We start from the raw sequence: 25,103 nt of genomic DNA, 5'->3' as shown, positions 1-25,103 counted from the left end.
AATAGAAATAATACCTCAAGCAGTTAGCTTATGCCAAATCCCATACATCTGTCCAATTCAAAGCTTTGGCATAGGTCTTTACTGTCCTTCTGAGTTCATGCCTGGTCAATGGATTAAATAATAATTTATTGAGCAGGGCTGTCAATTCTTTCCCTCCCCTGTTTATCCTCTTCCATTGCTTTTTCATATGCAGAGATTATTTCTGTGTCCTTCTCCTATTTCTTTAAGGAGGGGAAACTCTGTGGGCATATTTGTATGGAGGAAGTTGTTTGCTAGCTTCACAAAGACTCAGATGGGACAATGATCAAAGCAGAAAATCTGAGCAAAGGTCCTAGATAATAATGTTTTCATGTACTCAAGTAGCTTAAGCTTCATTGTCATAGGACTGTTAGGGCAATCATACTGAATCGAAAAGTCTGAAGCATTGAGACTAAGATGCTGAAAATGCCATAGTGAACAGGATTGAGATAATTTAATGAATCTACACACATTAATAAAGTTAATTAATGTACTTGTGGCAATCCCACCAACATACTCTATGAAGGTGAGACTAAATTTCTTCAGGATTTTCATGCCATAAGGACTGGGGGGAAAAATGACAAAACATGTCATGATGTCGTAATGCAAACCATCTCACTCATATACTTGTGTTCAGCTTTGGGACACAAATATGAAGGGCCTGGATTCATGCTGGGATGTTGTGATGCACATTTCTTCCATGTTTCTGTGTTCACACTTGGTAATGGATGCCTGTGGTGGCTGAGTTTTATATCACTATTTTACCTAGTATTTTTACATATGTAAATGGACTCAGAATGACATACCTATGCTGACATCCCATTTAGTCATAACAATAATTTAATCTTCAAAGAGATTTGCAGGCTATTCCCAACATGGCACCTTCACCTTCCAGATATTTTTGCAATCCCAGAAATTTCCAACCAGCATACTAATCAAAATCAGAGGTTGCACTGGCTACACTGTTATGTTAAAATAAAAAATAGCAGGACCAAATTATGCCCCGATTGGTGTAGAAGAATGCAGTTTTCAGAGAGAGGCAGGAAATAGGAAAATAAGGAAATGCTTAATACAGTAGGTACATAAAATGGAGATAATTGTTCTTACTTTGCCAGTTCTTTTATACTGTTTTCTTTACTAGCGAAAAGAAAGTTTGCTCATCCTTAGTTCACTGGCAAAGCAACACTTCTTATATATATTCTCCCTGCACCTTTTCTCTAACACAAGAAAGAGAGTGGTAGGGGAATGAAATCTTTCATTTCATAGAAGCAAATTGCTAGGAAAAAATAAAAAGTGGCCCCTCTATCTGTAAAAATCTGTTTGCTCTTACCCAGGACATAAATCTCATGGTTTACTACAGCTGTGCTGAAGCGGTATTTCGAATACTTCATCGGTGCACACTCTGTCCATTTGTCTTGGCTTGGGTTATACTGCAGCGTTCTGTTGCTTAATCGATCAGGCTCATCATCAGGAAGATCCATCTGTGTGAAATATGACAGCCATATAATAATACAACATTTGGAGCCCTCTGCACACGCCTGCATGCTATTAATCATGGAGGACAGCTGAGCAGATAAATAACATAAACACATCAATTATAGCTGTGAAGTGATTCATACTGACTAGGCTTTCACAAAGCCCATGACTTATGGCTTAGAAGTACATTGCAGAAGACACAGGAATAACGACACATTTATATTCTGCAGCAAGGAAGCTGAGAATTTGGGTAATAACAAACCATCTATGGACACCGCTCTGACAGCACATAGCTTTTTTTACAAGGATGCCATGAAGTCTCAAGTAGAAAGTCAAAAACCTCTTATTTCCCCCTTGAGATCAAATTTTGATTTAGCTTCTTATTTGATTAGGCCACAACTTCCCAGAGGGAGTTTGAAGATTTATCTGAGAATGCTTTAGGAGAAATAAGATTACATAACAATAAAAACTGCACTTCTTTTAATTTTGAAAGGATTTTGAACTCATCTTTAGCATGCCCTCCCCCATTTCTCTTTCTCACATATTGTCATCAGGAAGGGGAGGGGAAGGGAAAACAATTATTAGACCTGGTTCTAAGAATCACATTATCTCCATTCATAGGTGTATTCAAACTGCCATATGCATGTGTTTCAAGATGGATGCAGGAAATAGGGGATCTTTTCCAGAGATTTATCCACTATGTTTTAACAAACTGGGAAACAGTGGCTCTGGAACTGGAAGGAAAATTGCGAGAACAATATGCAAGTTTAAAAGCACGTATTTTCTTTTTAGCACATATACCTGTTAGAAAACAGATCAGCAGCTAGCTCACTATTCTAGCACATGGACCAGTATGTTAGCTCTAGCAGTCTTAACACAAAGTTATAGATGGACGCAAACAAATTAATTGGTGTTTATTTGTTTAGTCGCTTCCGACTCTTCGTGACTTCATGGACCAGCCCACGCCAGAACTTCCTGTTGGTCGTCAACACCCCCAGCTCCCCCAGGGATGAGTCCGTCACCTCTAGAATATCATCCATCCACCTTGCCCTCGGTCGGCCCCTCTTCCTTTTGCCCTCCACTCTCCCTAGCATCAGCATCTTCTCCAGGGTGTCCTGTCTTCTCATGATGTGGCCAAAGTATTTCAGTTTTGCCTTTAATATCATTCCCTCAAGTGAGCAGTCTGGCTTGATTTCCCGGAGTATGGACTGGTTTGATCTTCTTGCAGTCCAAGGCACTCTCAGAATTTTCCTCCAACACCACAGTTCCAAAGCATCGATCTTCCTTCTCTCAGCCTTCCTTATGGTCCAGCTCTCGCAGCCAAATGTTACTACAGGGAACACCATTGCTTTAACTATGCGGACCTTTGTTGTCAGTGTGATGTCTCTGCTCTTAACTATTTTATCAAGATTTGTCATTGCTCTTCTCCCAAGGATTAAGAGTCTTCTGATTTCCTGACTGCAGTCAGCATCTGCAGTAATCTTCGCACCCAGAAATACAAAGTCTTTCACTGCTTCTACATTTTCTCCCTCTATTTGCCAGTTAACAATCAAGCTGGTTGCCATAATCTTGGTTTTTTTGAGGTTTAGCTGCAAGCCAGCTTTTGCACTTTCTTCTTTCACCTTCATCATAAGGCTCCTCAGTTCCTCTTCGCTTTCAGCCATCAAAGTGGTATCATCTGCATATCTGAGATTGTTAATGTTTCTTCCAGTGATTTTAGCTCCAGCCTTGGATTCCTCAAGCCCAGCATGTTGCATGATGTGTTCTGCGTACAAGCTGAATAGGTAGGGTGAGAGTATACAGCCCTGCCATACTCCTTTCCCAATCTTAAACCAGTCCGTTGTTCCGTGGTCTGTTCTTCCTGTTGCTACTTTGTCATTATACAGATTCTTCAGGAGGCAGACAAGATGACTTGGTATCCCCATACCACTAATAACTTGCCACAATTTGTTATGGTCCACACAGTCAAAGGCTTTAGAATAGCCAATAAAACAGAAATAGATGTTTTTCTGAAACTCCCTGGCTTTTTCCATTATCCGCAAATTGCAGATATTGGCAATTTGGTCCCTAGTTCCTCTGCCTTTTCTAAACCCAGCTTGTGCATCTGGCAATTCTCGCTCCATGAATTGCTGAAGTCTACCTTGCAGGATCCTGAGCATTACCTTACTGGCATGTGAAATGAGTGCCACTGTTCGATAGTTTGAACATTCTTTAGTGTTCCCCTTTTTTGGTATGGGGATATAAGTTGATTTTTTCCAATCTGATGGCCATTCTTGTGTTTTCCAAATTTGCTGGCATATAGCATGCATTACCTTGACAGCATCCTCTCGCAAGATTTTGAACAGTTCAGCTGGGATGCCATCGTCTCCTGCTGCCTTGTTATTAGCAATGCTTCTTAAGGCCCATTCAACCTCACTCTTCAGGATGTCTGGCTCTAGCTCACTGACCACACCGTCAAAGCTATCCCCGATATTGTTATCCTTCCTATACAGGTCTTCCGTATATTCCTGCCACCTTTTCTTGATCTCTTCTTCTTCTGTTAGGTCCTTGCCATCTTTGTTTTTGATCATACCCATTGTTGCCTGGAATTTACCTCCAATGTTTCTAATTTTCTGGAAGAGGTCTCTTGTCCTTCCTATTCTGTTGTCTTCTTCCACTTCCGCGCATTGCTTGTTTAAAAATAATTCCTTATCTCTTCTGGCTAACCTCTGGAATTTTGCATTTAATTGGGCATATCTCCCCCTATCACTGTTGCCTTTTGCTTTCCTTCTTTCTTGGGCTACTTCTAGTGTCTCAGCAGACAGCCATTTTGCCTTCCTGGTTTTCTCTTTCTTTGGGATGTATTTTGTTGCCGCCTCCTGAACAATGTTGCGAACTTCTGTCCAGAGTTCTTCCAGGACCCTATCTACTAAGTCCAGTCCCTTAAATCGATTCTTCACCTCCACTGCATATTCCTTGGGAATATTAGTGAGCTCATATCTAGCTGGTCTGTGGGTCTTCCCTAATCTCTTTAGTCTGATCCTAAATTGTGCAATAAGAAGTTCGTGATCTGAACTACAGTCAGCTCCAGGTCTTGTTTTTACCGACTGTATAGATGTCCGCCACCTTTGGCTGCAAAGGATGTAGTCAGTCTGATTTCAGTGTTGTCCATCTGGTGAAGTCCATGTATAAAGCCATCTCTTAGGTTGTTGGAAGAGAGTGTTTGTTATGCAGAGTGAGTTGTCTTGGCAAAATTCCATCAGCCTATGTCCTGCTTCGTTTTGTTCACCCAGGCCATGCTTACCTGTAATTCCAGGTGTCATTTGACTGCCCACCTTAGCATTCCAGTCTCCTGTGATGAAAATAACATCTCTTTTAGGTGTGTTGTCCAGTAGGTGCTGCAGATCCTCATAGAACTGCTCTACTTCAGCTTCTTCAGCATCTGTGGTTGGGGTGTATATTTGGATCACTGTGATGTTAGATGGCTTGCCCTGAATTCGAATTGAGATCATTCTATCGTTTTTTGGATTGTATCCAAGCACTGCTTTAGCCACTTGACTATTAATTATGAAGGCTACTCCATTTCTTCTGTGGTCCTCTTGTCCACAGTAGTAGATCTGGTGGTCATTTGATGTGGTTTCACATCATTCCAGTCCATTTCAGTTCACTGACGCCCAAAATGCCTATCTTTAATCTTGACATCTCACCAATAACCACATCCAATTTGCCCTGGCTCATAGATCTTACATTCCAGGTTCCAATGGTGTGTTGATCCTTAGAACATCGGATTCGCCGTTCACCACCAGCACCGTCGGCTGCTAGCCGTCCTTTCAGCTTTGAGCTAGCTGCCTCATCACGTCTGGGGCTAGTTGAACTCATCCTCTGTTCCTCCCCAGTAGCATTTTGACCATCTTTCGACCTGGGGGTCTCATCTTCCGATGGTAAACCGACATATCTCTGGTTGTACTGATCCATTTAGTTTTCACGGCAAGAATACTGGGGTGGGTTGCCATTACCTTCCCCAGGGATCGCATTTAGTCTGACCTCTCTGTCATGACCTTCCCGTCTTGGGTGGCCCTTCACGGTTTAGCTCATGGCATCATTGAGGTGCTCAAGCTCCAGAACCAGGACAAGGTAACGATCCTTTGCTGAAGAGCAACTCTATAACAATGGTGATATAGCAGGAAAACTATATAGAAAAGTCCTGAGTAGCTGCAATCATGGTTGTGGCAACACATTCCAAAACCCCCACAACCTTTATATGAAAGCCATTATGAGTGTCCACAAGCTTGGTATTACGTTACACTGCAGTACAAAAGCCTTTCTGAGTGGCCGTGGTGAGGAGTTAAGGAAGAACAATTAGCTGGAACACTCGCTGCTCACATTAAAACACCGTCATTCAAAAACAGTGAAAGATTATCAGTAACAGCACCTACAGCATTTTCTTCTGAAAAACACCCAGAGTTTTCTGCAGTTTATATTTTCCACAGGAAAAATCTAAAATGTAATTAGTGGATGATGAAGTGGTATTAGATGTCCTCTAAAAAGTGAGTGCAGCTTGGCACTCCCTCACCAAACATATTGTACAGAAGTATTATTTCTATATTGTGTTTTTACAGCTGGAAGTGAGGTCTGTTTATATTTTCCACCTTAGATATGAAAATGTGTTGTGCAATTTCTGGATATGGCATTACTATACATATGGAAGATCAGCAGGAAGCATTTTATTTAAACTTGTGAAAAGCTAACATGTGGATAGGATTGCAGTTTGAGATTGGGTGTTCTGCTAAGATGCATACTGATGAATCAAGAACTCATCTCAAGAACTCAAAATACAAAAAAGTAAATTCAAACAACAATATATTTTGGGGGAAAGAACACTGCCTATCTTATTGTGGCATTAGCCTCTGAGGCAAGAAAAGAAAAGTCATATAGAAAAATTTGGTCAACATAACATTCTTTACTACAGGACAATAAAGCCTGGAGACTGTTGGGTTATTTAGGTTGCATTTTGGCTATTTATGCACCTAACTTGGACTAATTCCATTTAATAAGATTTATTTCTGATTAGACAGGATTGGACTGCAGATGAGGCAATAAATCACAATAGTGACAGCTGAACAACTTTAAGACAGCAAAAAAATTGCTTTGTGTTTGCTGACATATCAATAATATAATTTTATTATATTATATTATACAATATAATACAAAAACTGCTGAACTGAGAGAATTTTGTGAGGTCTGCAAATATTTCTTCTTTGACAAAGGTTAATGCAAGAAGCCTAGTTCTGGGTAGTCTTTCTAGAAAATTTTAGAGCTTAAAAATCAGAACAGCTCATGGATTACAGAGTGTATATTAGCTACCATATTAAATTCATAATATATTGTGGAAACTTGAGACAGAATGGGCCACAGCCAGCCCTTCCTTTGGGCAGAATGAGACAGTTGTCTCAGATAGTAGATGCTGAAGAAGGGACAAGATATTAGAGGGGAGAGTGTGTCACACACAGCCTGTGCTGCACTTCCAAATGTAGATTTGGTCATTTTGTTATCTGTCTCAAGAGGCAAAATATATTAGTCCAACTGTTGCTAGACCAAGTTCATGTTCCTTTGTCCATGCTGAGGAAATTGTAGCTGGAAATGGCAGGAACATTTGGGGCCACATATCTGCCCAAGGTCCTGAAGAAAGGGCAGGAACTAGAAACTGAAATAGAGCAAGGTTGCTACGTGGGCAACTGTCCCAGGCTAAATTGCAAGATTAGATTTGGAGGGAAAAAAGTTGGAACCATCACATAAGGAATTTGGGAATGGGAAAAGGTTGAGCCAAGATGGTGAACTTTGCAGAAGGATTTGATGGGCCTCTGCATGAAGCAGGACGCAATCTGGTTGAATGATCTCATAGAGATCTTCTCATGTTCTTGTGTATGAATGCAGGGTGGATCTTCTTAATACTCACCTTGGGTGAATCAGGAGGCTAACTGCAACTTCTCTCACAAAAAAATTGGTGACAATCCATTTAAAATGAACCTTTCAGTCTAGTGGGTACAGGTTGTGCCCCACAGAGCCTACTTGACAAATAATAAAGGAAATGGAAAGCATGAAGTATATAAATTCCTATATACTTTGCTGTAGCAGAACTGCAGATATCTGGAGATGTATTGAATACACACAGATACTGATCCAGTTCCTATTCTGTGTGATTTTTATTGTTTTATGTATTAATCTAAAGAAAAATAGTTCTGGAAAACATGGGAAAGGTGTTTAGGTATTATATTAGACTTGCCATTGGAATGTCTACATATACAAAGTGCCTAAAATTTACAAAATTCTGCATAAAGATTAGAAGTAAGATAGTCCCTACTCCTAGGGGCTTTGCAATTTAAAAGGTACAACAGAAAATGAAAAGAGAATGAAGAGTGGAGAAGAAATCAAACAAATCAATGTATCAGTTTTAAGGATTACATCATCTCAGTGCTATTCTCTGAGTTGGGGATCAGATCCATCCTGCTTTTCAGTATACAGTCTTTATAATTTAGACTACAATATGTAGTGTATTGTTTGTTCATTTCTCTACATGGAAAAACAATACATATAATGTTCATCTGAGCAAGGACTTTCTGAAGATGGTTAGTTCTTACATGATATGATAGCTTGCATAAAAGTACCAGCTCCTTAACCTCATAATTCCACATCTCAAGGGCCCTTTTAGAGTTTCAGCCAATTGAAAAGCAAACACTTACTGTGGACTTAAGTATAATCTATGGGTTGAAATAGAAAAGAAGAAAACAGTGGTATTGTTGCTGCTTTAAAGATGATCTATTATTTCAAAGTAAGCATCCATCGTTTTTATTATTTAGAGCAGGCATTCTGTAGGTGAGCTTATACATTCATATTAGTCCATTTTACCTCATTCGCAAAATGGGAAAGTTCCTTTGGAGGGGACAATTTGTCAGATGAATGGTAGTATCAGGCTTACTTATATATGTGCAGATTGAGCAAGCAGAAACAAACCGACAAGCAGTATCACTTTCCCAACAACAGCAGTCCAGATCCCGAACTCTTCTTCTTAAGGCACCTTGGGCAGAATTTTAGTTTCTGCCTTCCATCATTCTGCCTGCAAGGGAGAACCTCTGGATATTCTGTGAGACCAAGTGCAGTAACACTTATAAACATTGACCACCTATGTTGAGTGTAAAGTTTTTCAAGTGGCTTGAATGGGAATGGCGGACTGAACAGCTATGCCGGTGGGTTCAGCGGGTGGAGCTGGCAATGTGGTAACTTTTTTCAGGCTCAGGCAGGTTTTTCTAAAGCCCAGATACGTTCTCCAGATAAAGGAGAATACCTGGAATCATCCCATCTATCCTCCAGACAGCTGCTTGCAGCCAGAAGATTGCAAACAGCGTTTCGCATTCAACTGGTAAGAGCCAGCTGGGAGGCAGGGATTTCATCATTTTCCAATCGTGCTGTAGCCTTAAAGGGACACTAAGACTGGCCACCCCATTTCTACATCACCAATTTGTATTTTTTTTTTCAGTATATGTACCCCAAGGGAGGCTTTCTACAGTGAGGAGAAGCTGGTTCTCTTCATGCTTAATGTTATTTTTGGGATTACTTTAAAACATTTTTTTTAAAGTTTTGGATATTGTTTTCCTTCCAAATATAAAGGAGGATTGAGAGTAAACAATTGTCTTCCTGTTATTATTTTTTAATTAAATTTGAAGATATTAGCATTTTCCTGCATGTTGAATCTGCTGATTTGAACCTTCAGCTTTCTGTTTTCACTTTCCCTTGAGAACTGTCTGCTATCTCACTTTCACTTTATGTAAATACACTTCGGAAATCTTTCATATCTTTGACTTTTGCTGGCTAAAAAGTCACCCCTAGGGGGTGCCATAATCTAATGCGTGAGACATGGAGGATTTCAAAGATTCTTTCTGATTTCCATCAAGATCTTAAACAGATTTCTTCTGACTTCTGTCAAGCTTTTATGCAAGATATCCAGGACATTGTGGAAAATATGAGATCTAAAATGTGCCATCAGGTTGGGGATGTGGTGAATGAAATTGAGGAATTTAAGAGTGATAGAAAGGTGTTGGTTTTTTTTAAGATTGAGATTGGGATTTTTATCAAGATGCTGGATGAAGATTGGATAGTGGAGTTGGAGAAATCTAAGGGAGAGAGTGATCTGCAAGCCTTAAGTAAAATTGATCTCCTGGGGGAATGACATGAAAAGAACCTGGAATCTTTGAGGGGGGCAGCTGGGCTGTTTGATTCTTTCAAGAGAAAAGCTCTGTGCACATTGTGGGGATATGTAACTGCTCTGGTTTATTCTGAAATAGGATAAGGGTTGAAGAACGTTTATCTGGTTTGCTTTAAGGGTTTGACTGATGATATCTGCTCTTAAAGATTTGGATTTACTGTTTTGAATTGTCTTTGTTTTTTGAGTTTATTAAGATTAAAATGATTAAAACTGTTGTATTAGGGTTAACGAATGTTTATCTGGTTTGCTTTAAGGATTTGATTGATGTTATTCACTTTTAAAGATATGGAATTACTGTTTTGAATTGCCTTTGTTTTTTGAGTTTATTAAGATTGGGATTATTAAAATTGTTGCATTATTAAGTATAATAGCAGACAACTTATGTGGCTTTTAATTTGATTCTTATTATAGTCGACAGAAATATATAGAATAGTGGTAGGAAGGGAATAATTAAATAGGTATTATCTTTTGGAGGGGAGAAAGATGTTTAGGAGGTTTATATGAACTTATTTTTCTTTATTTTAATATAAGGGGGAGGAGTAACTGTACATAGTGATTTTTACTATGTGTTAAAGTTGAATGACTTATAGAAATAATGTGTTTTGGTTTAATATAGAGTAAGAGGCTGATTATGGAAAAATTTTGTACATCCTTGCTGTTAAAAGTTGGAAGCCAGATCTTTTTGTAAATTTGAAAAAATTTTCTCTTCTGTTTCCACACTTTAAGTTTTTTTCTTTCTTTGTAGTTTTTTTGTTTCTCTGTTGTTTTTATTCTTCGCTTGTAACTTAATAAAATTTACTATAAAAAAAATAGAGTTTCTCAAGTGTAGGTTTTATGGGAGAGCCATGTTAGTCTATGCATTATTAAAAGGCTGCAGCTTTTGTGAGCATGTGCCTTGTAATAAAATTTGTTAGTTGGGAAAGGTGTTACTAGACTCCTGATTTTTTAACAAGCTTAGGTTGAAAACTCTCTCTATTCTGAATGGGACATGGTTCTGAAAATGTCCTTAAAATGAGGACCAAATTGCCCATTATGTTTTTTTACTTTAAAGTTTGAATGTCATAAATATTTCATCTGGGTATGCATCTCAGATGGTGAGAGTTGATTACTTATTTATCTGCTGCCTTCCATTTAAGAGCACAAGGTGGCATTTGTAGCACCCCTTCCCCCCATTTCCCCCACAGTAACAATCCTGTGAGGTAGGTTGGGCTGAAAGAGACCGATTGGCCCCAGCTTACCTTGTGGACATCCATGGCTGGGGGTGGACTTGGATCTGGACCTCCCCAGTGTAGTCAAACACCTTTTCCACACTGGCTGTCATGATCACACACTCATTACTCTAATATGGCAAAAAGCAGCTCTCAGCTTGTGAGAATCCAGTTAAATTCAGTATCGCAGAATGATTTAAACAACAACAAAAACAGACCCTGGTGATTTTTCCAGAATGAAAAGTAAGGGATGAGGAACAGGTGGTCCTCCAGCAACTGTTGAACTACAGCCCCCATCAACTCCTACCACTGGCCATGCTGAGTGGAGTTGGAGGGCTACAGACTATGCATCCTGTTTTAGAGTCGCACAGTACCCTCTTTTGCTTAGTTAACCATAGCTGACTGCAAAGAATGACCGCACTCAAAGCAGTTTACAGTATAGTAATCACTGCAGTACTGTAACTCTGTAAGGCAACATTTCAGGATAAGCTGGAAACTTAAAATGGAGACTTCAGAATCTCCAAAACCATTTTTTCTGTTAACTACAGAAACAAATCAGGATTTGGCTATCCTAGGTGTCAGAATACTATTAAGCTATTAACACCATTAAGTATTATTACCATTAAGTAATAACTACATGTCATTCAGTTATCCAACTGATTGTTGGGACTACTGAAAAGTTCTGATTTAAAAAAAAGAAATTAAAAAAATCTGTTAGGCTTTGTTCATCTGTTTAGCCTTCTGGAGATTCATGGTTTAGCAGCAACATGTGGCTGCATGGATCTAACTCCACTTGCCCATCCAATCTTGTTAACATTTTTACTGAAGAATCCAGACATGTTAGTTTTCTATCTGTATGTAGTTTATGAATTATATTTCCACTGGCATCATCCCGGCATTTGACCAAAGAATCTATTTGTTTCAAAGAAGGCTGCAGAGCCAGAGGTTTGAAGGCTGCCAAGAATGAAAAGAAATGGAAAAAACACACACACACACACAGATGGTCGCAAAGGGATCAAAGTCTCATTGTCTGTGTACTTCCTCCACTGATTAAAGTTAATTGTTCTCATGAAGTCGCAGATATATACATATATAATTGCTGGTCATAGCCTAGTTACTTATCTGTGAGAGTACCTTTGAATTCACCAGCCCTTGGAAGGACAATATAGTATTCCTTTCTTTAAGGCACTTCGTAAGATACAGTAGCTTTTGTCAGTCTTACCGCGGTGCAAAGTGTCCCTAATGGGGAACAAACGTGGCCACTGATCATCTGTGTTATTCCCACTGACACACTGTAATCTGCAGCTAGGAAGCAGCGCATGTGGCTAAGAGGCAGCATCTCCAACGTGAAAAACAAAGTTTGGGAGATGCATGACTATGTGAACTTTCTGTAGCAGAGATGTGGAATCTCATTTCTGGTGTTTGCAGAGCAGTCAGAACTTGGGCCTGCTTGAAAAGATCTGCTGCTGGACTGCCGGTAGAAGTGTGAGAGTCTTAGGAAAATCTCCGAGAGTAGAAATTCACATTTCCCTAAGTGTGATAGAATTCAGCCTTGTCCTGTGGTAAGGCTTTTCCATGGTTCAGTTTAATTAGCTTTCACTCAGTCAAGGAGCCAGAAAGTTCCCTAAGGTTTTCTTTCACTCCCTAGAATCACTCTGTACCCTACAGTTTATATTGTACACGATTCTAAGTCTATCTCCCAAGAATTTGAGCCCTTTGGTTTCTTTGAGACTACCTTTCATCTTGTCTTTTCTCTTCAATAATTGGTGAGAACAGGCTTGCTGTCAGAGAACCAAAGATTAGACCAGAGTGTGCTTGGTGTCCTAGTGCCATGCCCATTTTACTCTGGCTGTTATCCCACTAGGTTCCTCCTAACCCTTTTCTTGAATTACTTTCTTGCTTTGTGTGATAAGAAAAATAAAGGTTTACTATCCATCGATCCCAAGGCTATTTCTAAATATTAACTGTAGCTCCTTCTTTGCATTTTGCTTCTCACACAGCTTCACGTTCTCCATATGTTGTTAATAATGAGTTTAGTGAGGCAGGGAGTCTAGAGAGTCAAGCACAAATATTTAATCACATTTTAAAGTTTGGAGTATTTTTTTTAGTTATTTCCTCTTCAGCTTCCTCAAGCTCCTTGCCTTCTCCAATCATGTGATATTGAAGGAGGAGCTCCATTTAAAATTCTCTGTTTACAACTACTGTACCCAAATGCTGGAAAATCTGATACGCTTTTGCCTACTGTATTTTTCTAAATATTTATGAATTTCATTGCGGTTTCTGTTACACTGGAACAATCTCTATTTTATTTCCATGGACAACTGCAGTCGCCAACCCCTGAACTTTGTCCATATACTGTAGCTTCCCCAAACAGCCCTGCTGTTTCCATTGCATCTCTTTCCAATCTTTACTTGGCCACTATTAATTTGTTTCTTCAGCAAAGGATTGTTACCTTGTCGTGGTGCTGGAGCTTGAGCACCTCAATGATGCCATGAGCCAAACCGTGAAGGGCCACCCAAGAGGGGAAGGTCATGACAGAGAGGTCAGACTAAATGCGATCCCTGGGGAAGGTAATGGCAACCCACCCCAGTATTCTTGCCGTGAAAACTAAATGGATCAGTACAACAAAACTAAATGGATCAGTAGGACAGAGATATGTTAGTATACCATCCTCCCAGGTCGGAAGATGGTCAAAATGCTACTGGGGAGGAACAGAGGATGAGTTCAACTAGCCCCAGACGTGATGACGCAGCTAGCTCAAAGCCGAAAGCTGAGGTTGAATGGGCCTTAAGAAGTATTGCTAATAACAAGGCAGTGTAATGATTGCCTACCCTAACAAAACCAGATGAACATGACAGGCAGCAGGAGACGACGGCATCCCAGCTGAACTGTTCAAAATCTTGCAAGAGGATGCTGTCAAAGTAATGCATGCTATATGCCAGCAAATTTGGAAAACACAAGAACGGCCATTCGATTGGAAAAAATCAACTTATATCCCCATACCAAAAAAGGGGAACACTAAAGAATGTTCAAACTATCAAACAGTGGCACTCATTTCACATACCAGTAAGGTAATGCTCAAGATCCTGCAAGGCAGACTTCAGCAACACATGGAGCGAGAATTGCCAGATGCACAAGCTGGGTTTAGAAAAGGCAGAGGAACTAGGGACCAAATTGCCAATATCCGCTGGATAATGGAAAAAGCCAGGGAGTTTCAGAAAAACATCTATTTCTGTTTTATTGACTATTCTAAAGCCTTTGACTGTGTGGACCATGACAAATTGTGGCAAGTTCTTAGAGGTATGGGGATACTAACTCATCTTGTCTGCCTTCTGAGGAATCTATATGACGACAAAGTAGCAATGGTAAGAACAGACCACGGAACAATGGACAGGTTTAAGATTGGGAACGGCGTACGGCAGGGTTGTATATCTCACCCTGTTGAGGTTTTCCTACTAACGATTAAGACTGCTATTGTACCTAATCATTTTGGCCGGGTAAAGAGGTTGTATTTGATTGACTCCTTTCACGTGCTTCATGCAAATCGCCTGCGGGGAGGAGGACCTGCCCGGACTTGTTTCTTACTTCCTCTTTTTTCTCTGCCGGCAATGTAGCCAAGCAAGGCTTGCTCCAAAGGGGAGCTAAGTCCTTTAAATATGTTTTGCTTTTGTTTTGCTTTCTGTAAATAAATTATTTTTATAGAAATGCTTGGTGTGTGACTTTTTTGACCTCTCCTGGGCTAAAGGCTTTCCCAGTATCTGCCAACACACCCTACCTATTCAACTTGTACGCAGAACACATCATGCAACATGCTGGGCTTGAGGAATCCAAGGCTGGAGTTAAAATCACTGGAAGAAACATTAACCATCTCAGATATGCAGATGATACCACTTTGATGGCTGAAAGCGCAGAAGAACTGAGGAGCCTTATGATGAAGGTGAAAGAAGAAAGTGCAAAAGCTGGCTTGCAGCTAAACCTCAAAAAAACCAAGATTATGGCAACCAGCTTGATTGATAACTGGCAAATAGAGGGAGAAAATGTAGAAGCAGTGAAAGACTTTGTATTTCTGGGTGCGAAGATTACTGCAGATGCTGACTGCAGTTAGGAAATCAGAAGACGCTTAATCCTTGGGAGAAGAGCAATGACAAATCTCCATAAAATAGTTAAGAGCAGAGACATCACACTGACAACAAAGGTCCGCATAGTTAAAGCAATGGTGTTCCCCATAGTAACATATGGCTGTGAGAGCTGGACCATAAGGAAGGCTGAGAGAAGGAAGATAGATGCTTTGGAACTGTGGTGTTGGAGGAAAATTCTGAGAGTGCCTTGGACTGCCAGAAGATCAAACCAGTCCATCCTCCAGGAAATCAAGCCAGACTGCTCACTTGAGGGAATGATATTAAAGGCAAAACTGAAATACTTTGGCCACATAATGAGAAGACAGGACACCCTGGAGAAGATGCTGATGCTAGGGAGAGTGGAAGGCAAAAGGAAGAGGGGCCGACCAAGGGCAAGGTGGATGGATGATATTCTAGAGGTGACGGACTCGTCCCTGGGGGAGCTGGGGGTGTTGACGACCAACAGGAAGTTCTGGCGTGGGCTGGTCCATGAAGTCACGAAGAGTCGGAAGCGACTGAACAAATAAACAACAACAGAGTTGCTGCATCCAAGGACATTCATTTAAATTTTTAAAAATCAATCTTCCCTCACCCTCACTTTTCACAGAGCAATCTCTCAGAAGGCTTTTATTTTCCTTTGCAATTATGTGGAAAAATGCATGTTGAATAATAAAATTCATGTATCATGGGGGGGAGGGGGTGACTAGTAAGTTACTCTATTTTTGTGGCAAGAGGATAAATGGATTTTTGTTACTTCGCACTGCATAATTGCAGTGAAATACTGTTTGATGTTTTCTGACAGCTTTAGACACACAAAAATACAGACATGCTCATGATTATGGTCTTAGGACTAGCAGCGTATATCTGAAAAGGTACAGACGACTCAAAAGTATTCAAAATGTATTTCAATATAAATGACGAATGCTTGGGAAACAGATAACTTGGCAGTCTGGCAAGCTTCACATAAAAACAGCAGTATTCTTAATAATGTGCAAAATCTAATGTAAGTCTACTTCTGATTTACCACAGAAGAGCAATCAGTGAGCAGCACTAGAAGCCACCTCTTGAGAAGAAGCCAGAATAACTTACAATTCGCTTTCTCTGTAATGGGTCTCAAAGTCTGCTGTAAAGGGCTGATTACCTTTCCCTGTCCACCAATAAGGTTACATTGAGTACTGACAGATACCATTGGTCTGGTACAGTATATAGTACATAGACAAAGTCTCCCCCCTCCCTCAGTGACTTTCAAACCAAAGTAACTGAACACTGATCCACCAGGGAAAATTGGTGTGTTCCATTAGCCAAGAGAACAAGCTGGAAAGTCTCATTTTCCTTCTGAATACATATCTGTTCAATCCTGAGCAAGTCAGAGTTCTTCAGCCTAAAAAGCCTCAGGCAGAGAGTGGCAAAGACTGTCTGAAGAGAGGCTGGAGAGTCTCTACCAATTACAGCAGACAGTAACTGGTTTGACTGAATACACAGACTGATCCAGCATATGCACTAAGACCACAAAGCCAAGATAATTTTTTTTTAAAAGGCAGGAGAAAAAGGGTATTGCCCTACTGCCCGAAAGCAAGCATGTCCATCAGCAATGGCTTTTGTAATTTTTCTGAATGGCCATGATTGCAGTTGCACTCCAACTGTGAAGGCTGCTTTAACAAGCACAGACAATAGCATCAGAGAGCACTGCATGTCCTGAAACGCTTAGCAAAGTTCCTTACCTGTGGGGTCCATCCTCCGATGACATACAGCCTGTTTTTCACAGCAACCACTGCGTGGCAAGCCAGCGGCACTGGGACAGGAGCCAAAGTTCTCCAGTTCTCCTGCTCCATGGAATACTTCTCCACAATATTGGTAATGTGGTATTGGTTTTTCAGTTTCATTTGACCTCCTATGATGTATAGGTCATTATGGATAGTGCCTAAAGCATATAGTTCACGAAACTGGGCTGTACACAGGCTTTGCCAGAATCGATTTCCATGACCCTCATACCTGTAATGAATCCTCATATTAGAATTTCTTTGGTCCCAGTTTACCTGTGTATTTGTACCTAATCTTCTCTCCTCAAGTACAGCTTTTATTTTTAAATAGGATCAACATGGGTCAAAAGAGAATTTTAATTTTGACAAAAGTCCAATGGCATAAATTGGCGAGCCTTTTTAAATGCTATGATTTCACAGAGGTAAATTCTGTGATCCTTATCCTGTTCCCCCTTCCACCTACCCACTCAGTTTGAGGAAATGACTGCCTCCCCCCACCCCACCTCCAATTATTATAGCCTTGATCAGTCATTATTGTCAGAAGAGGTGCTTGAATATTAGAAGTACAGGGAAAAATGTGTTTCACTGGCTATTAATCACCCAATCAGCACCCTCAAAATATTCTGTTTGCCCTCTCCCCTCTATCCATGTGGGTAATAAACATGTTAGTTAACCAGGACAGCAACAGTCAGGGTAGCATATGGTTAACCCAGCAATATGTTATGTTACTACAGTAAAGGCTGAATTATGCCAAAGATTCCCTGCAAAAAAAAAAATTGAACCTTGAGGCACAGCTAGGGGCATACCCATCATTAAGAGACTGGGATGAAATCAGTAAGAAAGGAAATTTCCTGCTAGAAAATCTCTGTTATCCTCTTCCCTTGCAATTTTTTATTAAAAAGGCAAAACCCGAGTTAGCAGTGCATATGTGTATCCATAGAAGCTCAATCCTAACCAAATGTATTTAAAACAATTTTCCTAAATTTCAGTGGGATCTATGGCAAGGACCATACTTTTTGTTTTCCTTCAGTATTGACAAAGGCAGCGCAGAATACAAGCGCTAAAAATATACATTTTTATTGTCCACATGATTGAATAAGGACAAAATAACTCCAGAAGGAAAGAAGTTGCTTTTGGAATTATATCTGGCACCTAGAGGGCACTATAGACCTAGCCATTGTGTCATTAATGAATGGGCAAACACCTAATCGCTTACTTCACACCTGAAGTAACTCTACTTGACAGACCTCTGTTTTTTATATGTATATATTGTATATGTTATATTCAGTCAACTATAGAAGCCAACAGAATGTTTATAAAGCAACAGTGCAACCTGCAGGGTTCCATCCAATCTTTAAAAATATCCTACAAGAACTTCACCCCATGACAATTGCCTTTTAACTTCACAAACATCATTTATAAAGTTGGACAAGGAGTTAGAATTGTCCAACACCTTTTTTGCATTTAGCTAAGATTGCCTTCCAGCACTATAAAAATAACTGATCTAGAAAAGAAACCAAAGAAAGATATTATTAGCTGGTTAACTTTTGATGTTAGAAGTTATATCTTGGGCTTAGAGGAAAAGTTTTAGATCACACAGCACTGAATAATTATTGTGTGGGGGGGTACCACTTAAATCTTTCCTTCTATGTGCCCCTTTGTAATTTGAAGTGTTGGGGGTGGGAATGATATAGCTATATTTTGTGTCTTCATGCCCCAGGATACAAACCTATAAATTTCAATCTTCCTGGTCTTTTGTCTAGACATCTTGGCAGCACTTGCCTCCCCTGCAACAACAATACTGTTATTCTCAGTAACCACACCGGTGTATACACAGCCAAGGCCTTCTGCGTATTTTGGAGAGGAAATGAAGTAGGTCTTTTGTGTTAGAGGTGCATAACAGAAGCTGGCCTCAGCATAATTACCCTGCCTTGATCGGATCCCCCCTGAGTTATTGCCAATGCAAAGCAGGAGGGTAGTGGTCTCCATGCCATATCGAAGGCTGAGGGAAGGTTGACTGGATTTTTTAATTGCTTCTAAGGCTCCCTCAATCATGTCAATACACTGGGAATTACTCAGAAGCACCGTGTTCCTTTTCCGAGCTTCCACTAGGAATGAAGGACTTACAAGTACCAGCCTTACTTGCTTCAGGAGCTCAATGAGATGATCTGCACGCAACCTCTGACTGTGATTAACCCATCTGAGGACTAAGTCCAATATACTCTCTTCTCTGGATACATTCAGATCATCGGACCTGATCAGGCTTAGCAGTTGCTGAGCTTCTATCTCTAGTATTTCTTCATGCTGGCTCACCTCAGTAAAGTGCTGATACAAATATTTCCTGGCTCGTTCAGATAGTTCTTCTGCCCCAATGTGCTTTGCAAAGTAATAAATTCCTACAGAGTTGGAAGCTTCAATATGATCCATCATGTAGGTCTGACATTGGCTAAACACATCTTCCATCTGCATGAAAAAGGCAGCAATGGCCACATTTTGCACATTACAATTAGTGAGATGTAACTCAGAGGTGTACATGTAGTGTAGCAGGACAGATACACTTTCAGCTGCTATGTCATGTAGCACAACTTCTCTCTGTGTGCATTCCATCAACCCACAAGTAAACATTGCTTTGAAATAAGGGCTAAAAGCAGCCAGGATCAATTTGTGGCAAGGGAATTTTTTTTCTTCAGCCACTAATACCACATCAATAATTTCAGTTAAATCTTTCATACATTTTATTTGATCCAGTAAATTCAAACTATGCTGCTGCTTCCTTTTACCACCAGCCTTGTAATCCATGGTAGAATGTATTTTTAAGTCTTTTCTGGTGCTTACTGGAATTTTGAAACAGCTATTTGTACATCTGAGAGCTCTCAGAATGAAATTCCTTCATCATTTTATTCCTAAAGAGAAGAAAGAGAAACATATAATTTGCTATATGAACAAATCTTTAAAATTCTGACAGTCAAATCATACAGTTATGGTCTAAAGGCAGTAAATATTTTGAGCAAGTGGATCAGAAATATATACTAATGTGTCTGTGCTAGAACAGAAGATCTACAAAGCAGTTGGAGCACTTTCCCACAGGTATGGAATTAGTCTGTTATGGCCTCTGTATAGCAAATTTCTTGCACCCAGAGATTTGTGAAGCACATTCCATCTTGGCAATTTGTGAAGCCATCAGAACAGCAGTGCCCTACCATGTTTAAAATTCACAGAATGAATTTTATGGTGTCCGACTGTTTTTTTTTTTTTGATTAGCTGTATGATTTTTCTTTGTTTTTTAATTCACTATTTTTATTCTATTATATGCCACCCAGTGTTTGCGGATTGGGGTGGGTTACAAAAACTGGAATGAATAGTTTCATTTTCCAACTGAACAACAATGATAAAGAAGATAGTATATTTTTCCACTATAGAGCTTAATGCCCAAACAATACTTTGATTCTGCAGGTTTATTTTTAGTATTTCTGCCTAATTTATCATGATACTGTAATGCTTACACTGACATACACAATATTCATTATAAAAATGAGAAGAATTCATGCAGTGTTAGTGTTTATATAATATTAATAGGTTCATAAAAGAAACTTTGCAGTCTTTATCCATCAAAATTCTTACATACTATCTAATGTATTTCACTAAGCATTACATCTATGCCTACTTAAAATAAATTCTTATTTTGTTTTCATCATCAGGGTGGATTTCAGTAAAACATTTGGCACAGGCACTTTGATTCTGAATTAAATGATGCTGCAACTTTCTTTAAACATTCTGAGTCCAATATGAATCTTTTGGCTAATTCTACAACGGAAGAGAATCCAATCACCAGTTCTATGCTGTATAGTACACATAGGTAAATGCTAATGCTGTTATTTGTGAAACCATCTGTTAGAATCTCACATTAAGCTTTCCACAAGAACACTTTCCCCTCTAGTTTAATGTCTTTTCAACATTAAAAGGGGAGCGTTGCTAAATTCCATACCCCTACAAACTACAACCTAGTTTGATGGAGGTGCCTAGATAGAGCTGTGAATCCAACAGCTCACGGGGAACTGAAAGGGGAGGCGGGAAAGAACATCATCTCTCCTTGTTAGACTCCTAACAGATTATCAGAAAGGCTGGATTAGGGATAAGTAAAACGTACTATTTTATTCCTGGACGTGTAGGTTGCTATGGGAGACCAAACACTTGCAAAGATGTGAGCTCAACTTCCTGCAGAAAGCCTGGCTTGTATAGTGTAAGAACAGTGAGATTCTGATGGTCCTGCAGGGCTCCATCCCAAAATACTCCTGGCAACTTGCACCCTGCCCGCGCATAATCACTTGCAGGGGCTCAGCGACCTACTGAGTTCAGTGGCGCGAGCCCAAAGATTAGAGGATCGTTCCTTCTCCTGCCACAAAGCTGGATGTTTTACAAAGCTGCACAATAAGGTTGGCCTTCAGTCAATCCATTCTGAAATTCCAGTCACGTTAGGCATGCTGACCACAAATCTTACAAAGTGGATTATTTGTCAGAGCTCGGTGCCACCTGTGTTAATGGCCTTTAGTTACAACATGGGCATAGGCTGGGTGACAACCTCAGCTGCTGTCTTAAAAGGACTGAGCTGCATACCCACAATCCTTGGGGAGAAAGTCCTCCGTGAGGCCATCCTCCTGCCAATAGGAATCCCTCAAATTCCCTTTCACTGGTTGCATTTCAGGAGGCCTTCCCTCTGAGGTCACCGAAAACAGCAAGCAAAAAAGAACAGGCCCAAGAAAATGATTCGATGGCTAGGTAGGATGGTGTGGGGGTGACGATAATGATGATTACATTTTTATCCCACCTTTTTATATAATTCAAGGTGACGAACGTAGCTAATCCTCCTGCCTCCTATATTCCCCACAACAACCCTGTGAGGTGGGTTGGGCTGAGAGGAAGGGACTGGCCCAAAGTCACCCAGCCAGCTTTCATGCCTAAGGGAGGCCTAAAACGTCTCCTGGTGTTTAGGCTAGCACCTTCACCACTACACCAGACTGGGTCTCAAATGGATTGTCTATTGCCATCACTATTTTAGCAATGATATAATCAAAAGGCCTGGCAGAGCAGGCAGGTCTTTATTCCTTCCCTGACAGTGGGAAAAGGGAGAGCTAAGGGCAGTTCTCAAGGGAGCCTGTTCCAGGGGTTGGAGTGTTACTAGAGAAGTCCCTCACTTGTGCTGGCAACAAATAGGCCTTTGAAAAGGGGGTTTCTTTAAGTGGGCCTCTCTTGTTGATCTTGAAGGCTGGGGAGGTTAAAGTTGAGGTAGGCAGTCTTGGATAATCAGCTTTGAAGTTATCCTGAGATTTAAATGTTTAAAACAGTGTAGGTCTTTCAGCACAAAGAGAATATGATCCCAGGACTATGCAGCGTTTGGCAGCCTCCTTGCTGCATTTTTACACCAGATGAAGCTTCTGGGCTCTCTTCAGGGGTGACTGTACGAGGAATGCAATTCAGGTTGTCTAATAATGATGTCACTAAGGCATAGGTAACTACTTTGAAATGTTGCTACTTTGAAGTTTGATGTGATATTCTATTTATTAATTTACAAAGATGGTAGTTCTAATAGACAGAACAGTAATACAGTAAAAACAATAGTGGGCTGGGCTTTTGTGATTTGGTAGAACAGGTTAAATCCATGACTATGATGTCATGTCAGAGTTAAAAATCTCATGTGTGATATTGATAAAAGACAGCACAAGGTTATGACTATGAAGATGCTTGCATTGTTACATAGTCTAACCAGCAATACCTAACCAGCAATAACTGGAAATATGTAGGCTAACTGCATGTAGATTTTTTTTAAGTTGCAAAATATTCAAAACATTATAAGTGTATTGTTTTTATGAATTATTGATTTTATTTAAACAAATTAAACTGAATTATAAGGGTATTTCATTGTTTCTTCTGTCCCACCCAATCATTCCTTGATTTTCAAAAGAAAGGTATCATGTTCTTGTACTTCTTTGAAACATGTTTATGTTCCTTCTTTCAATGATTTATTTAGCATCTTCAGCAAAGGATCGTTACCTTGTCGTGGTGCTGGAGCTTGAGCACCTCAATGATGCCATGAGCTAAACCGTGAAGGGCCACCCAAGACGGGAAGGTCATGACAGAGAGGTCAGACTAAATGCGATCCCTGGGGAAGGTAATGGCAACCCACCTCAGTATTCTTGCCGTGAAAACTAAATGGATCAGTACAACCAGAGATATGTCGGTATACCATCGGAAGATGAGACCCCCAGGTCGGAAGATGGTCAAAATGCTACTGGGGAGGAACAGAGGATGAGCTCAACTAGCCCCAGACGTGATGACGCAGCTAGCTCAAAGCCGAAAGGACGGCTAGTGGCCGACGGTGCTGGTGGTGAACGGTGAATCCGATGTTCTAAGGATCAACACACCATCGGAACCTGGAATGTAAGATCTATGAGCCAGGGCAAATTGGATGTGGTTATTGGTGAGATGTCAAGATTAAAGATAGACATTCTGGGCGTCAGTGAACTGAAATGGACTGGAATGGGCCACTTCACATCAAATGACCACCAGATCTACTACTGCGGACAAGAGGACCACAGAAGAAATGGAGTGGCCTTCATAATTAATAGGCAAGTGGCTAAAGCAGTGCTTGGATACAATCCAAAAAACGATAGAATGATCTCAATTCGAATTCAGGGCAAGCCATCTAACATCACAGTGATCCAAATATACGCCCCAACCACAAATGCTGAAGAAGCTGAAGTAGAGCAGTTCTATGAGGATCTGCAGCACCTACTGGACAACACGCCTAAAAGAGATGTTATTTTCATCACAGGAGACTGGAATGCTAAGGTGGGCAGTCAAATGACACCTCGAATTACAGGTAAGTATGGCCTGGGAGAACAAAACGAAGCAGGACACAGGCTGATAGAATTTTGCCAAGACAATTCACTCTGCATAACAAACACTCTCTTCCAACAACCTAAGAGACAGCTTTATACATGGACTTCACCAGATGGACAACACCGAAATCAGATTGATTACATCCTTTGCAGCCAAAGGTGGCGGACATCTGTACAGTCGGTAAAAACAAGGCCTGGAGCTGACTGTAGTTCAGATCACGAACTTCTTCTTGCACAATTTAGGATCAGACTAAAGAGATTAGGGAAGACCCACAGATCAGCTAGATATGAGCTCACTAATATTCCTAAGGAATATGCAGTGGAGGTGAAGAATAGATTTAAGGGACTGGACTTAGTAGATAGGGTCCCGGAAGAACTCTGGACAGAAGTTGGCAGCATTGTTCAGGAGGCGGCAACAAAATACATCCCAAAGAAAGAGAAAACCAAGAAGGCAAAATGGCTGTCTGCTGAGACACTAGAAGTAGCCCAAGAAAGAAGGAAAGCAAAAGGCAACAGTGATAGGGGGAGATATGCCCAATTAAATGCAAAATTCCAGAGGTTAGCCAGAAGAGATAAGGAATTATTTTTAAACAAGCAATGCGCGGAAGTGGAAGAAGGCAATAGAATAGGAAGGACAAGAGACCTCTTCCAGAAAATTAGAAACATTGGAGGTAAATTCCAGGCAACAATGGGTATGATCAAAAACAAAGATGGCAAGGACCTAACAGAAGAAGAAGAGATCAAGAAAAGGTGGCAAGAATATACAGAAAACCTGTATAGGAAGGATAACAATATCGGGGATAGCTTTGACAGTGTGGTCGGTGAGCTAGAGCCAGACATCCTGAAGAGTGAGGTTGAGTGGGTCTTAAGAAGCATTGCTAATAACAAGGCAACAGGAGACGACGGCATCCCAGCTGAACTGTTCAAAATCTTGCAAGATGATGCTGTCAAGGTAATGCATGCTATATGCCAGCAAATTTGGAAAACACAAGAATGGCCATCAGACTGGAAAAAATCAACTTATATCCCCATACCAAAAAAGGGAAACACTAAAGAATGTTCAAACTATCAAACAGTGGCACTCATTTCACATGCCAGTAAGGTAATGCTCAAGATCCTGCAAGGTAGACTTCAGCAGTTCATGGAGCGAGAATTGCCAGACGTACAAGCTGGGTTTAGAAAAGGCAGAGGAACTAGAGACCAAATTGCCAATATCCGCTGGATAATGGAAAAAGCCAGGGAGTTTCAGAAAAACATCTATTTCTGTTTTATTGACTATTCTAAAGCCTTTGACTGTGTGGACCATAACAAATTGTGGCAAGTTCTTAGTGGTATGGGGATACCAAGTCATCTTGTCTGCCTCCTGAAGAATCTGTATAACGACCAAG

General features: G+C 40.4%; 1 protein-coding gene across 1 annotated transcript in view; it reads right to left on the bottom strand.

Annotated features, from left to right (window-relative positions):
- KBTBD12 (kelch repeat and BTB domain containing 12) overlaps window positions 1–25,103 on the bottom strand; it is a 93,464-nt gene that overhangs the window by 49,460 nt on the left and 18,901 nt on the right. The window contains exons 2-4 of the mRNA XM_063291703.1: window positions 18,549–19,722; window positions 16,781–17,051; window positions 1,349–1,499 (exon numbers count right to left, since the gene is read on the bottom strand). Coding sequence (XP_063147773.1) covers window positions 1,349–1,499; window positions 16,781–17,051; window positions 18,549–19,618 — 1,492 coding nt within the window. The 5' untranslated portion in view covers window positions 19,619–19,722. The remainder of the gene's footprint in view (window positions 1–1,348; window positions 1,500–16,780; window positions 17,052–18,548; window positions 19,723–25,103) is intronic.

This window comes from Candoia aspera, chromosome 2 (assembly GCF_035149785.1).
Source record: "Candoia aspera isolate rCanAsp1 chromosome 2, rCanAsp1.hap2, whole genome shotgun sequence".
In the NCBI taxonomy this organism is placed as follows: Eukaryota; Metazoa; Chordata; class Lepidosauria; order Squamata; family Boidae; genus Candoia; species Candoia aspera.
Note: the sequence above shows the minus strand (reverse complement) of the source record. Positions and strands in the feature narration are given on the sequence as shown.